General features: G+C 33.9%; 1 protein-coding gene across 2 annotated transcripts; it reads left to right on the plus strand.

Moving 5' to 3' along the window:
• Positions 1 to 7,195: 7,195 nt before the first annotated feature.
• Positions 7,196 to 15,875, plus strand: LOC124445297 (propionyl-CoA carboxylase beta chain, mitochondrial-like). 2 transcript variants are annotated; one of them, XM_046996005.1, is made up of 19 exons: positions 7,196 to 7,429; positions 8,008 to 8,127; positions 8,457 to 8,525; positions 8,597 to 8,653; positions 8,723 to 8,836; positions 10,834 to 10,894; positions 10,969 to 11,018; positions 11,772 to 11,813; positions 12,224 to 12,290; positions 12,767 to 12,812; positions 13,432 to 13,506; positions 13,675 to 13,756; positions 13,911 to 14,034; positions 14,236 to 14,343; positions 14,509 to 14,609; positions 14,684 to 14,782; positions 14,872 to 14,911; positions 15,029 to 15,088; positions 15,665 to 15,875. In XM_046996005.1, exons 2-19 carry the CDS (start codon positions 8,074 to 8,076, stop codon positions 15,784 to 15,786), a joined length of 1,371 nt encoding a protein of 456 aa, XP_046851961.1. In that variant the 5' UTR covers positions 7,196 to 7,429; positions 8,008 to 8,073; the 3' UTR covers positions 15,787 to 15,875. The 2 variants fall into 2 exon arrangements, with proteins under 2 accessions (XP_046851961.1, XP_046851960.1); XM_046996004.1 differs by having other exon boundaries at positions 7,200 to 7,425.
• Positions 15,876 to 16,247: the final 372 nt, after the last annotated feature.

Consider the following 16,247-nt stretch of genomic DNA (forward strand, 5'->3'; position numbering starts at 1 on the left):
CCGAAAGTAGTTTAATGAATCTTATAGATTGTTATAAATGTGCAAACTTTGTCTTCAGTATTGACTATTGAAAGTCCGAAACCTTCGCTCTTACTGCAACTTAACTGTTTCCTATTTCGGCGACCTTTTTATGCGACAAACTTCGTTTAATAAAATATTGAATTGATTTAATTTATGTATTAAGACTTCATAACATAAACATTCCTGTATTTTTGTTAAATCCTCGACGTATCTCAATGGTGCATTTTGTCACACTGTGTCACACTGCATACGTCATCAAGACCTCTTGACCGCGCGCGGTTTCTCATAGCCCAACTTTGAACTTCAAATTTACCAATTTTTAGTTAGAATTGTTCGACAAGGTTCAGGGGCCGCGGAGAAGCCTCCCCCCCTCCCCCCACTTATTTCCTTATCTCTCGCTTTGTATAGTGTAAAAGTATGAAAATCCGCTTTAACAAATACTTACATTTGATAAGTATGGATGTTTAACAGTATTTCATGTCTCACTTATGTTCCACTTTCATTTTTTAGTTCATGCTAGATTTATCAATTATAGCACGCTTAGACTGATAGCCAGAGTACGATACCCTGGTTTGGGCAAAAATCTGCAGGCTCTTTACAATACGTAGTACCCACTAGCTTCGTCTATTTATAATTTCATGTTTTTCTTTGTAAACAAGTCTTGAAACCATGTGCTGAATACGTGCCTCTCTGTACACGTTGCTCGGGTGTCGTCGTTCACAATGGTGTCCTTGCCCAAGCACCGTACTTGGGTACTATCTCTTTTCCTGGTGCCCAGACCTGGGCACTTATACATCGTAAAGGTTGCGTTCATATTGGTGCCCGTGCCTGAGCACCATGCCAGGGTACTCAGTCTGAACGCACTATAATAAACTATACAAACAAATTCAAACAAATTTTGAAATAAAAGATGTTTACTGTGTTTGCACAGGCTTATGCAAACCGAGGAGACCTTTGGGAGAACTCCACAAAAGTTGTCTTTATTTTTAACACAACAGTCATGAGGGAGGAGTATGCGTAAAATCGAGGTTGTGTGTGAAGAAATATAACGAATGAAATTATTATTTTTATTGAGCGTTTCTGCAGACGAAAAGCGTAGCATGGTCGCGTAGCACATAACAAGATGGATCTGTAGACGTAATGGTTGAATAAGCAGTACATAAGGTATGAAATTTTGATCTTAAAGTTTCATCCACGAAAATGGTTGGAAATCTAACTCAAATGTGGAGGGAGGCATGCTTTTATTTGTGCAGCGTATCGAAAGAAAGTTTATCAAACTTTAATATAATCTCGTGCATTTGATAATGTTTTACGTTTATATTTCTATATAGCAAAAGAAATGAAGCTCTTTAGCTTCCCATTTTTTTTTATTTCATATGAATCTGAAATGATCGAGTACTCCTTAAATAAAATTTTTAAGTCGAAATTGCACTTTTCTATCATTGGAAATTGAGTGTTGTTGAATGCAGTTTCCTTGCCATTTTAAACGAAAGCATAAGAAACAGCGGGTTTTGCTTTGTATCATACAACGCTAAATAATCTTCTATAAATGTAGGTAGGTTTATTTGAGAAATAACAGTTGAGTTAGATTTCTAACCCTTTTCCTGGATAAAACATTTATACCAAAATTTTGTACCTTATGCATTACTTATACTGCTTGTTCGACCATTACGGTCAGCAGAAACGTTCGATAGTGAGAGTAATAAATTCTCTAGCGTCAGGATAATGTTTTTTCAGAAAATCTGTGAAATCACGCACTGTCAGTGTTGCTTTCATTTGACAATAATTCTTTCATAAAATCGACGCCAGTGGCCCACTTTATTTTTTAATTTCAGTGGAAAATTAATTGTGAAATAGTACACGCATTCAAGAGCTTTAATCCTGTTTTGTAAACTTTAGAACATATCACACATGAATATTTATTTCTATAAAAGTCAGTTGTTATGCTCTAAATCCACGCACAGGAAAAAAACTTGTACAGCATGAAGGTCTTAATGACGTGTTGGCTACTCCACTGCTTATACATTACTATATCACATTTATAGGTATTGTTATATGGTTATTTTATTTCACTTCTCATCTTGTTATAAGATGATAATCATTTAACTCAGGATATATCTTATTTTTTATTTGAAAATCTTATGTAATTGTTGTGTTTTAACTGAGCAATTAAATATTGAATGTTATTCGTTGTCGAATAAAACTTCCGCTACTTTCTTAGCTATTTCTGGAATATACAGCACGTTATACAATCCCATTGTAAGCTCATTTAAACGATTGTAAAACTACAAGAGCACCATGTCTTTTTTTATTCTATTGTCGCCATGAAACTGATGGAAGGTTTCAGCCGGTCAAGGATACCGGTTATAGTGCAAAATTAGATCCTTTCTGGAAGTGATGTGCTTGTGGCTCCACTATCAATTTACAGCAGGGAATATGCTGATGCTTGTCTGAGTCGCTTCCTTGCCTTCTTTTGTATTTTCTTTTGTTATTGTTTGTCCATATGCTTTTGTCGCCAGTGAAAACCAGTAATGTTAGGAAGGATTAAAGGGCGTTCTGGTTGACGTCACCAACATCTTAATGCCCAAAATGATAATATTTACGTTTTTAATCGTTTCTTTTTTAATTAGTTTTGATAAATATCCGGTAATTTGTTCAAGCACTAACAATGAACCTAAAACAATCATGTGGAACAAATACATATAATGACATGCTTAACACCATGTATAAAAATACTATTGACTTCAAGTCTGGCCATATTTACACCACGAGGCGTTGTGGAATGCAGATGTTGTTCATATGAGATGGAACCAGTCTATACACACAAAGGCGACAAGTATAAAATAAAGCAAAGCAAAATAAAGTTGTTGCCTTCAACTGTCATCGATGACAAGTTACCGAAAGTCGTCTCATTTGATTACAGATGTATTTGAACGTGTTGATAAAAAGTCAAGACCGCCAACATCTGAATGCAACTGAATAAGAATTGGAATCTATGACTTTGAAGAAACTTTTTGAAAACATAGAAAAATACAGTTGTAAATACGTTCATAGGACTGAAGTAGCTACAAAAGAAAAAGATTGGTTTGTGTTTAACACTACTTAGTAATAGACGATAATTTGGGAATAATTCGATCAACAGCAACAGGCCTTTTCCGATATTTGTGAGAAAATTCCGTTGATAAGATACCACGCAGAGAGGAGGAGCCAGGTCAAGTAAGTTTGGAAACAGCTGTCAACGAATCCTGCATGCGAACTTTAATACCTATCAACGCAGAGCTGCAACGACGTCAATCATAAAAAGCTTTTTTCAATGGATATACCGCACACATTTGAACATTTGAAAACCACGATGTACTGATATATACTATCCGTATCACATCCAAAATGTTGACAGCAGCTGCAAAAAGAAATTTGAGCGATCAAAACTCTTTTGAAATGTGTTAAACACGTACTTGCATCTTATCATGAATGAAAAGATCCAACGGCTGGAAACTATAAAAGTAAGTGACTGCACTGACGATAAATGATTATTTGCTTTTTGATTTATCTCTATTTAGATTCTTGTAAAAATCTGAAGGGTTTTATTGATGCTTCTGATTTTTGGTTTGTTTCTTTCAATGTCACATTAATCATTACTGAATACATGCAATGAATATAAATACACTAAATTTGTCATCTGTCTCCAACGCACTATGTGGTTGAGTGCAAAGAGGTGCAGTTTTCACAGATTGTGGTGTAGACTTGCAATAAATGAGAGCCGTAATTGTCGTTTGCTCGAATTTCTACGACTCGGTCGACTTCCTACAATATTTTTAGTAGTCGAGAAACATCAGGACAAACAGAACGCATTTAAACCCCCTCCTATCCTTAGCCTAGCAAGACATGACTACAAGATTTAATGACAATTTGGACAAAATGAAAGTCTAGTTTCTAAACTGATTATCGTCCCATGAATCTTAACCTACAACATCATGCATTGTTACTTTGCATAACGACATAAAAAGGGGGAAAATCGGAAGATTCTAATCATTTTTTTATTTAAACGCAATGAAGGATTACTTATTGTCTTTGTGAAAAGTGACATAATACATGGAATAATCAACTAGTTATAGGGTAGGCCTCGTAATACGATGTTAAGCCTTTGATCGTTTGAAGCTTGTTGCATGGTTGAAACTCATCTGACTAAAGCTATTCGTGCAATGTAGGTGAATGTTCTACTCTTTGGATAGTCAAACGGAAAACATATTACAACTTGCTCATTCTCAATATATCTGATTAAGAATTTAAAAACGCAAACTAACGTCATATGCAGATTTATTCATCATGAAATCTCGTACATGTGTTTCACATTTTCTTATATTGTAGATCCCAAATGGATGGAGTTGTGAAAGTCCCTTTACCACCTGTCTCATTCACTTCAATTACTCTTACTAGTTTGTCATTACTCATGTGTCATGGTGATTCATGGCTAAGAATGTTCATTTGTAGTTTGGATTCTTTGTTGATGTCAGTTGTTTGTTCATATAATGATGATGGGCCCCATTGTTATATGCACCCACCTGAAGGTGGTCAACTGATACTAACAGAAGATCAACTCTGCAATAAGCATTCTTTGAGTGATGATATAACTGGGGTATTGAAGTGATCCCTTTTCCTTCGCTTGAAGTTACCATAAGAGTGCATCGTAAATTGTAGTCTATGGAAATGGCGATTCTCAGTAGCTACTTATTGGTGATGCCGGTAACTTCGTGTATGGAATGGTATAAACTATAAACAGATTGAATGGACATCGCATAACGGCATATGTTCGTAGGAACATTAACATTGAGATGATTGGAGTATAAAAATCGATTATATTCTACGAAGATGGAAAACAGGCGAGTGGAAAAACACGATCCATGTCTTGTGGTTTGTAAGTTGAGTAGATAAGTGTTTTATGAGTAACTGCATGAGATAGTTGAAAAAGATCCTGATGGTCTATTTTTATAATTTGAACCTTAATCACGAAAAACACCCAAATTAAAAAAAATGTCAATAAAAGATGTTACTTGTTGAAAGAAAATAGCTGGCTTTCACTCGCTACTTTTTATTTATTTTATTTAACGTTTATAAAGAAAATTGCAATACTGCACGTGAGGTTTGTTGAATTTCATAGATAAAAACGTTATAATAAATTTCTATAATATAAACGTAAAAACTACGCGATGAAAAAAAAGGAGCCTACTAAGTGGCCTGGATCAGACTGACCAGGACAACGCTTGGAAATCAGGTATTAAAGTTTTGTTCTTTTCAGTATATTCAATTTCAGTTTTTGTTCATTAATTATGTCTATGGTCTGACGTGTATAACGTGTTTTTTTACAGAGTAGCTATGTCTGTGGGCATACTAACCGGACAATGAATGAACGATCAACAAACGCACCAGGAAGCAAGCGTCCTGATTGAAAGATTCACACTTATATAACGCAGTTTCAAATTCAACCAATTTATTTACATAAAACTAAATTTTCACAATTGTTTAATTTTCTGACAAAGCACAAAAGTGAAAGCCAGCTATTAATGAAGGTCTTAATGAAGCAACATGGAAATTTTGAATCGAATGAAGTCTAATAGACATCAAAAATGATTTTTATGCATTTTTATGCAAAACATGACATGGTCATGGTCATTTCATTTTTCATTGTTATTGGCAGGTAAATGTTCAGGTCGTTCGTACTGAATAATTTTTTCATATGATTTATGAATGGCTGCTATTAGTTTTCATTTTTCGTCTATTTTTTCAATTTTTTGTTAACATTTTGCGCTCTTTCATTTTTTGTTCTCTACCAAAGTTTGCGTTTCTTTTTTTCGAGCACAAAATATTTGCTGTATCAATAGGATAGTAAGCCCGCTTTTTTGTCGCTCTGTAAATATAAATGGCGATGTATATTTAAGTCGCTGCATGTTAAAGTAGACCATCGGGATCATTGAAAACAACAAAAATATGAAACATCTTAAAACTACAAAAAATGAAGGAAATTTTTCTAAATTTTTGATCTTTTCTTTTATTGGAGGGTTTTTTACCGGATCCACCGGTTTTCCCTCTCATTTCGTTTTGTTTTGCGAAAAAAACAGTGTCCACATTTGGGGCCAAGCGATGTTATTTGTCATAACATTATATATTGTAGCTATCATGAATATTCACGTTTCTTTTTCATTTCTTGGTCTTTGGGTATATCTCCCAAAACACTGCGATTATTAAATACAACATACATTTAAAAAAATAGGTACGTGCGTACATGTTGGCAGCCTGCAAGTATATAGCTGCTGAATGAGGTAGATTTAATCAACAAGTTAAAGTAAATTATATATTTAACATTATTTACGTCAAACTTTCAAGATTTGAAAATGCTCTTTAGTGTTACATTATCAAGTAGTTTCCTAACCCTGGAATCCGATACTACAATTGTTGAAAATCAAAAGTAAAGAATTCCAGAATATCTCAAACATTCTCTTGCTTTGTGATGAAAAAAAGCCTACACAGAATAAGGTCACTAAATTGCTTGATGCATTTCCGCAAAATGACAACGAGCAAGTAACGTTAGACCACTTGACCGAATTAATTACATCTCTGATCTCTTGGAAGTAATGTCATTGCATTTCTTCAGTTCACTACTGGAGTCAGTGTGGTTATGCCAGAAATGAAGTTGAAAATCACATTCACCGAGTTCAATGGTTTAGTCCGTCGGCCTGGTGTGCATACTTGTGGTCCTTTACTGGAAGTTCCAAGCACCTATCAGTGCTACAGTGAAGTAGTTGAAGAGTTTTCATCCATTCTTTGCGAGAAACGTCATGGACGTTCAATATTGTTTAGTGGGCACGTTAAAGTCATATCTTCACAAATAAATATTATACGTCGACATTTCAATATCGTATTTTTTGTTTGTGGTGAAATACATAATATACTGCTGAAAGAATTTTTTCACCAGCTGATTAATTCATTTTTGCAGAATCCCAGAATCCGTTCAAATCCATGTTCAAATCGTAATTAACTCTGGTGATTGAAAAAAGGGTCAAATCAAAATATTGGATCAAAATATTGGATCAATGTATTGGATCAATGGATCGGTTAGACCGACATGTGAGACACTTGTATACATTTCCAACATGTGCTGGACGAAATCCCATACACGGGGAGTACAAAATGGCGAGTTTATTGGCTTGTGCGCGAAGTCATGTTTCCAACAGAATGACCAAATGTTTATCCGGAATTGTATATTGTAATAGGATTATTCTACCTCGAGTTCGTTCAGCTGCAATGGTCAAATCTTATTCATCTACTGTGTCTGAACGGATCGAAAAGAAAAAAGAAGAAGCATTAGTTGGTGGAGGTCTTAGAAGAATTGATGTTCAACATGAGCGAGTAGGTATATGTGAAACTAATATGCTAACAATGTATTTTAAATTTCAAATTTATTTGAGACATTTGGACTTCTTCGATATATCTGCTGCGATATCTTTCGTTTCTCACAAATATTGTAACATTATTGTCAATTACAATCTATTTTATCTTGTTGCGCAAGCCCGTATTGTTAATGATTGCATCTTGTCAGAGTGATTGTAGTTGATTAGTGAACATTCCATCGTTCCATCTTAAAAACATTGATGAAAGTAATATTATATTTAAATTCGTAATATTACAAATTTCTCAAAATTGTGCAAATATCATTTTTTGATATTTGCACAATTTTGTAAAAGAGGGTTTTCTGCTGATGTGGAGCATCCCAGAGGTGTACTGCCAAAATATGACAGGGTGGGCTCCCTGATTTATAGATTACCACTGCCAAGCTTCCAAAATATGAAATATGATTTTGACAGATAGGGTTAAGTCCAACTCCATAACCCTGGACACTCCCGTGAATGGGCGGATATTGAAGTTGGCATAGCTATCATGTCAATCTAGTAAAAGCATTTTATGTACAATAAAATACCTGCTTTTTTCAAGGGGAAGTTGACTGCCCGAGAAAGAATACACTTGCTATTGGATGAAGGGTCTTTCATAGAATATGATATGTTTATGGAACATGACTGTCATGATTTTGGAATGAAGAAGGAAAATAATGTGGTAAATTGAAATGTTTTTGAAGAAAAAGAAAGAATTGAAATCTGTTAAGATTTCAATAGGAATATTTGATAATAAATAAAGTCACTGTGTCCTTTTGATGTAGTTTTGCCATAGGCTCATTTTGTTGCATTAATATAAATATATTCATTGATTTATAATTACTTTTACGTACAAATAAATTGTGAGATTTTATATCAGGACTTAAATGAATTTCAACATAAAAGAAGCTCAGCATCAAACATATGTTGATAATGCATACACATGTATGAAGATTGGTCAGGTTCTTTGTACAATCTCTAGTTAAAAATAATTGGTTTATTTTATTGCAGTTTACAGGTGATAGTGTTGTAACTGGTCAAGGACTTATTAATGGAAGAACATGTTTTGTGTTCAGTCAGGTGACAAACATTTTATAAGCCTGAATAACAGTTAAAATAATTCCAGGGCTTTATTTGCCAATATTTTTTAGGATTTTACTGTGTTTGGAGGAAGTCTCTCGGGAGCTCATGCTAAGAAAATATGCAAAGTAATATTTGACAAATTTGAAATAGTAAAGGCAAACTATCAAGTTTTTAACCACCACTTTTCTCTCTAGGTTATGGATAAAGCTTTGCTTGTTGGTGCTCCAGTGATTGGGTTAAATGACTCTGGTGGGGCTCGTATTCAAGAAGGTGTGGATTCCCTTGCTGGTTATGCAGATATTTTTCAGGTGATACAAATATGCATCAGTGACAATAATCACTGACTAATTTTAGTCTGTTGTAGAAGCATGTGACCTGTCAGATTCTTTGAGTGGGAGGCTGATGTTATAAAACTTTATTATAAATCATCCTCAGTTTGTACTAACATCTTTTGTTTTCCATTATTCCTGTACGTGCTGCTAGTTTATATATTGTAAACTGTAGAATTTGTGCCCACTTTAGATGCTTAACATACATTGATCTTGCACTTTTCTACAACATTTTTTATTTGATTTTCTGTAAGTTATTTTGATTAATATGCAAATACTGACCTGATTCTTGGATATATTGATTAAAACTACTAGCATAGCATAGTTATTTTTGTAATGGATTAGTTCAAACAGTTAGGATGTCATTATTCCAAAGCCATCATCAGAGATTATACATAATAGAAATCCTAAAGATTTAGGATTTATAGGATGTCATTAAAGTAGGCAATATCTTTGTTTGAATGGCAGGTGTGGCATCATAAAATGTTAAGTAAATATTAGTTTAAGTATTAAAAATCAAGTAAATACATTGTTTGGGAACTTAACATATGTATTCCATGTATATATCATTTTGTATATATGGAATGTGAAACTATTGCTAGATCTGTGTCAACTTGCTTCATGTTCTTGTCATTTCATAACCACTTCTCTGGTCTTTTCATTCTCTAATGACTGCTTTTATTGACATCACTTCTAGATAATAGTTCGGAAATAATAGATATTGAGTGAGTATCTCGTTTTAGTAACTGGCGCTTAAAATCTCAAGAGCTTATAATACAAAACATAAATGCTCCAGAGCATATCTCATACTTCATGTCATGGAAATTTGTCTTTTCAACTTATCACAGGAGCCTCCCATTGGCCTACTGATGTGAGCAGACAGATGTCGTTTTGCCTTTTTATAGTTTGGCCTATTGATAAACATGTTATCATTTTTTCAATTGTGTTTCAGAGACTTTTCAAAAATATGACAAATTAATAAGTACAAAACAACAAATTTTGAGTATGAAGCAATCAAGCTTGGGTAGGAAACATGCAATGTTGGGTTGAAACATCCAATGTTGGGTAGAAAATGACAACGTTGGGTACGAAACGGCAAGGTGCGAAATGAACTTCTCTTTTTGCAGCTCCAATTACTCCCCATATGCAAGGTGTGAGAGATGTGCTGCGCTCAAGTTTTTAGTTTCTCCCCTTATGCAAAGTGTGAGACATGTACAGCACTCAAGCTTGTTGTTACTCCCCTTATGCAAGGTGCGAGACTTGTACAGCACTCAAGCTTGTTGTTTCTCCCCTTATGCAAGGTTTGAGACATGTACAGCACTCAAGCTTTTAGTTTCTCCCCTTATGCAAGGTGTGAGACATGTACAGCACTCAATCTTTTAGTTTCTCCCCTTATGCAAGGTGTGAGACATGTACAGCACTCAATCTTTTAGTTTCTCCCCTTATGCAAGGTGTGAGACATGTACAGCACTCAATCTTTTAGTTTCTCCCCTTATGCAAGGTGTGGGAGATGTACAGCACTCAAGCTTTAGGTTTCTCCCCTTATGCAAGGTGTGGGAGATGTACAGCACTCAAGTTTTTAGTTTCTCCGCTTATTCCAGGTGTGAGAGATGTACAGACCTCAAGCTTTTAATTTCTCCGCTTATGCAAGGTGTGAGACATGTACAGCACTCAAGCTTTAGGTTTCTCCCCTTATGCAAGGTGTGAGACATGTACAGCACTCAAGCTTTAGGTTTCTCCCCCTATGCAAGGTGTGAGACATGTACAGCACTCAAGCTTTTAGTTTCTCCCCTTATGCAAGGTGTGAGACATGTACTTTACTCATATAACAAACGCAACTAAAAGAAATACAGTGTCTGCTACATGCACTTAAGTTTTCACCCACGAAGTATAACTGATTTCCAGACTCTATGCCTTGTTTTGTTATATTTTAGTCATAGTAGATTACTAAAAATGTATGTAATTATATTTATTAGAGGAATGTTATGGCATCGGGTGTAATTCCTCAGATTTCTGTCGTCATGGGACCATGTGCAGGTAAATAAAAACAATCGTAGACATTGTTGTTTTATGTAAAAACATTAATAATTTTTTTCAACATATTTTCAAAGGTGGTGCAGTTTATTCTCCAGCAATTACAGATTTTACATTCATGGTGAAGGTATTGTATACATTCAACATGAAAAGCTTCATATTAGTTGCCATGAAAATTATCATCAATAAAAGTTTCGTGAGTGATGATTTTTGTTTTAATGGTGATTTATTATTACTTATTGGATCGGTTTGTGTGCTAACACGCTTTTACGAGTTGATCCTGTCATTTTCACCCACTAAAATGGGAAGAAAATACTGCAAAAGTGATTAATGGAAGAGCTTAATTGGCATTATTTACCCCTCTCCATGTTATCAATACCTTCTCAATATGACTGTCATAATCTGCTGGCATGATATTGTGAAAGAAGTCTTTTGAGCTGTCATTTTTACAAGATTACAATCAGTGGGACATTATAGCATGACGGCAACATCAATACGGACGAAATGGAGTGTTCCGCTCATTTTATCTATTGATACCATAGTTTACTAAACTTTCATTTTTCTGTTAGTTTTCTAAAACTAATTATTTTGTTATTGAGCGTTTTATTTAAATTATAGATAAAGTATGTTTGAAATTTAAAAGTTCTTGATGCACAAATTAATATTAAAGCGTTACTGAAATTAGTTAAAAGGAAAACAATCAAATCACTGAATATTTTAGCTGTTTTAATTGATTGAATTTCTTTGAAAAACAATTTTCATCGTTTTTTTAAGATTTTTAGACTTTTGTTATTTAATTTACGTACGAGTACGTCACTTAAGACACCAAGGAAGCTGAGCACTGCCCTAATTGGCAAATTCATTTATCCTTCTTGTTTAGGATACATCTTATCTTTTCATAACTGGTCCAGATGTTGTTAAGGTAACTTAATGGAAAGCTTTTTGTAGTTATTTAATAAAGTAAATGGTTTGAACCCGGGAGTATCGTTACCTGTTTGTAAATGATGATCGTCCAGGTTGGTATAGTCCTGAGAAGGACTGTTTTTGTTGTTGTTGACTGACGTTTCGACAACCTTAGCGGTAGTCATCTTCAAAGTCAAAATGACTACTTCATTTTGACTACTTCATTTTGACTCTGAAGATGACTACCGCTAAGGTTGTCGAAACGTCAGTCAACAACAACAAGAACAGTCCTTCTCAGGACTATACCAACCTGGACGATCATCATTTACAAACATGTAGTTATTTAATGTTGTTCCCAGACTATTCATAAAATAAGTTATTCTTTTAAATAAGTAAATTTTTTTCTTCAATTTTGAATCACGATTATAGTCTGTTACCCAAGAAGATGTTACTCAGGAAGAACTTGGTGGATCAAAAACTCATACAACTGTTTCTGGTAATCTGGATTATTTTGCGCCCTTATCGCATGACAAATTCGGAGTTGATAATGAGATCAAACAAACTTGGCCTTAAATTTGATTAAGTATTAAATATTTTACATGGATATCACTTACGATTTTAATCGGTTTTCGCAATTAAAAAACGGTTATTATATTATATGGACATGACTGAGAGAAATGGCACACGCTGATTGGTTGATTTCCGGTCGGGAGAAAGACTGGGAAGAAATTTTGCCCTCCCTCAGTAGAAATTCATCTTGCCACTCGCGACACAAAATGAATTTTTAAAAGTAACTGTTATGAAATCATATCATACCTCACGATGAAAATATTGATACCAAACAAAACAAAAAATTTAGTCAAACAAATTGCGATCAAACTAAACCATATTATAAATTTCTCATTAACCTTATTTTCACGTGATTGAGAAACCCGCTCGTATTAATTATTTTACTTTTATGCGTCATGTTAGGTTGTGCTCATGGGGCTTTTGAAAATGACATCGACGCTTTGTCAATGTGAGTACTCACAGAAATTTCATGGTAGTAAATAACATTTCTTTATTTAGAAATGCATTGTCAATTTTTTTCCCTTTTTAATTTTCTTAGTGATTGTCTCACAGAGTAATAAAATTTAGATGACGTTATAAATATGTTGGACTAGGGCCTAGTCCTCCATGAGATATGGAGAGCCAAAACATTTCTTGTCAACCGTTGTACGTACGTCATCAACTAAAACGTATAATCATGAAAATAGTTCTATAATTAGCGTTACTTAGCATGAGCGTTGGCGTTGCTTTGCCAACTAAAAGACTTTTTTACTTATATACGTGTTTTGAAGTCACTTTCTCCTAGGAATGACGCCATTTTCAATTTGTTTTATAAAAAATACGAGTTTGTCAGTTTTCTTTAGCGAAGACATATTACCTGAGAAAATGTCTTCCGAAATGCATCATACTTTTTAACTAAGGGTTATATAATATATCTTTGCAAGACTATTCACGTTATATATATACAAGATTTTTTGAAAAGATATAAAAGTTTGTACTACGATCTTTGTTTTTTATATCCAATCTGAAAATCCCTCTACACATGTTGATTTTTCTGCGCTTTTTAAGTGGCAAAAGTTGTTTTATAGGATCAGAGAATTATTTAATTATCTACCACTATGTAATAAAGATCAGTCGCCGATTTTAAAAGCTGACGATCCTCCGTAAGTACAGCCTAATGTATGAAAAAAATGTGTCGATTTTTAAATATGTAAACGAAGCTTCTTATTCTCTTTATCTCTTACATATTGTGTAAAGATCGTCCATGTTCTGTATTAATTCTACCTTTACATAATCCTGTTGTATTTGTTTTGCTTTTACATATTGTATAGAGACCGTCTATGTCCTGTATTAGATACTTTGGTTCCATTTGATTCTGATAAACCGTATGATATCAAAAATGTCATTTTCAGTGTAAGTCATTCAATTATTTAGATGAAAATGTATTTTTACAAGATTAAAATTGTTAGTCTGTTCCAAAGAAGGTAGACGTCATCGATGTCTTTGGCAGATTTGACTCAACTTTGTTTATGGAAGGTGACGTGAAAGCTTATTTTATGTTATTTAGATTGTTGATGAAGGTGACTTCTACGAAATAAGTCCAAACTATGCCAAAAATATTGTGATTGGTTTTGCCAGAATGAATGGTCAAACAGTTGGAATTGTGGGAAATCAACCCTTAGAAGCTGCAGGTATTATGTATAGTTAGTTATATTAATTTGTAGAAGAAAGAGCTTCTTTTTTTATTAAGTCTTCAATATTTTCTGAAAAATGGCGAAATTTTGTATTTTGCCATGGAAGAAATGCTCTATTTTGTGTGTGTGTGTGTGTGAGAGGGGAGAGTGGGGAAGCAGGTACTAGTTAAAACATTGTTACCAAACCCTTTTTTCCAGGTTGTCTCGATATTAATGCATCTGTAAAAGCAGCAAGATTTGTACGATTCTTGGATTGTTTTAACATTCCGATAATAACATTAGTGGATGTTCCTGGTTTTCTTCCTGGTAAAGCTCCTTATTTTCTATATTGTCTGTAAACTTTGACTTGAACTCGTCCAACTCCACCAAAATGAATTCATTTGAAGTTGTTTTGTTCAATTCTATTTTACGGTTGTTTTGTGTAAGATAACATAACAGTTGCGTTATTTTGCATTTTTATTTCGGCTTTAGGCACTCAACAGGAATATGGTGGAATTATACGCCATGGTGCAAAGCTTCTGTATGCTTATGCGGAGGCGACTGTGCCAAAAATTACTGTCATTACTAGAAAGGTAGCTGCTTATAGTTTAGTTTTTGATTTTAAGTTAATGCATTACAATTCTTTATTATCTTTGCTACATTTTAGGCGTATGGTGGTGCTTATGACGTAATGAGTTCAAAACATCTACGTGGTGACTTTAATTATGCTTGGCCAACTGCCGAGGTTGCCGTAATGGGAGCAAAGGTTCGAGAGAGCAATATTAATTATTTATGTTAGAAAAATAAGAGGATATGAATAAAGACAGTATTACACCATTAATTTTTTATCTATAGGGAGCCGTATCGATAATCTTTCGAGGTGATACTAATATTGGTAAATCGTTTTTTATTTATTCAGTCTCTACTATATTGCCTTAATTCAGCGTTATGTTTATTTTATTTTTTTCTCGACTTTTTTCAATTCTTTTAACAACGAACATGTTTCTTTTAGATAAATGCGAGGAAGAATACGTAGAAAAGTTTGCCAATCCATTTCCTGCTGCTGCAAGAGGTAAAATTGAGCATGCGTAATAGCATTTTGAAATGACTGTGAAGTAAGGTTAAGTTAGGGGGCCAGTAAACACAGGCGTATTCAGTCTGTATAATTTTTGTCATAGCTACATATTTCGTGTTTGAAATCTCGCTGTAAAAACAATACATTTCTGAAAAAATAGATAATTCTGTCAAATTTTTACTGGTGTCAAATTTTTACTGCTTTTATTTGGGTGAATTATAAATGCATTTCAGTTATGAATATGTAAATCAGACTTGATGAACCAGCAAGGTAAACTCTTAGCTGAAAGTCAGGAAGCATCAACTTAACAATAGATGTCATTTTCGTTGTTATTTTTAGTTTCTTAATGTGCTCAGGTACAGGCCAGCATGTGTAGTGAACGCACTGTTAGTTAATTATTATGGGATTCCTTACTGTCACAGGAATTTTACTTTCCGGGAATTATATTGTTGATAATTGAGAAATATCCAAATAAAAATAAATATTTTCTTGTCTGTTTATTGCATTTTTAGTTTGTGTTTGTTTTGTGTATTTCTCTATTTTTACTGTATTTTTCTCATTTTTTTCTACTAGGTTTTGTTGATGATATTATTAAACCTCAAACAACAAGAGTCCGGTTATGTCAAGATCTGCAAACACTAACTACAAAGGTTTTAAGCAATCCTTGTAAAAAACATGGTAATATTCCACTGTAAATTTATATACAGGTTGATTAGATTATATTATACGTGTGTGCTTTGATCTTGAAAGTTGTTTTGAAATATGAATTACCAAAATTTCCAAATGTTTTTGAACTGATTAGATGAACAAAAATTATTGATGAGTCGATGACATGGAAAAACAAAAGTTATCGTGTTTTTTTTATTCATTTTCACTCAATGCGAGATCTGAAATCAATTAAAACTGTTTCATGTGTGAAATGTGAATGAAACCATTGAACAAGATGTTTTGTTTCTCAAACACACATTCGAAAGTCGTTTGTCTATAAGGATGCAGTAAGTAGACCAGTGAAAAACTGTACCATAGTCGAACACATCGTTAACTCGTTTAATGTTCGCGGAGATGCCTCAGTTCTTACATTATCTATGTAGTTTTTCCATGTTCTTAGCTGTTCTTCCCTACTTCTTTTTCCCTTTAACGTGACGTTTTCATGAAG

The sequence above is a fragment of the Xenia sp. Carnegie-2017 genome, unplaced genomic scaffold (genome assembly GCF_021976095.1).
Source record: "Xenia sp. Carnegie-2017 unplaced genomic scaffold, XeniaSp_v1 HiC_scaffold_22, whole genome shotgun sequence".
In the NCBI taxonomy this organism is placed as follows: domain Eukaryota; kingdom Metazoa; phylum Cnidaria; class Anthozoa; order Malacalcyonacea; family Xeniidae; genus Xenia; species Xenia sp. Carnegie-2017.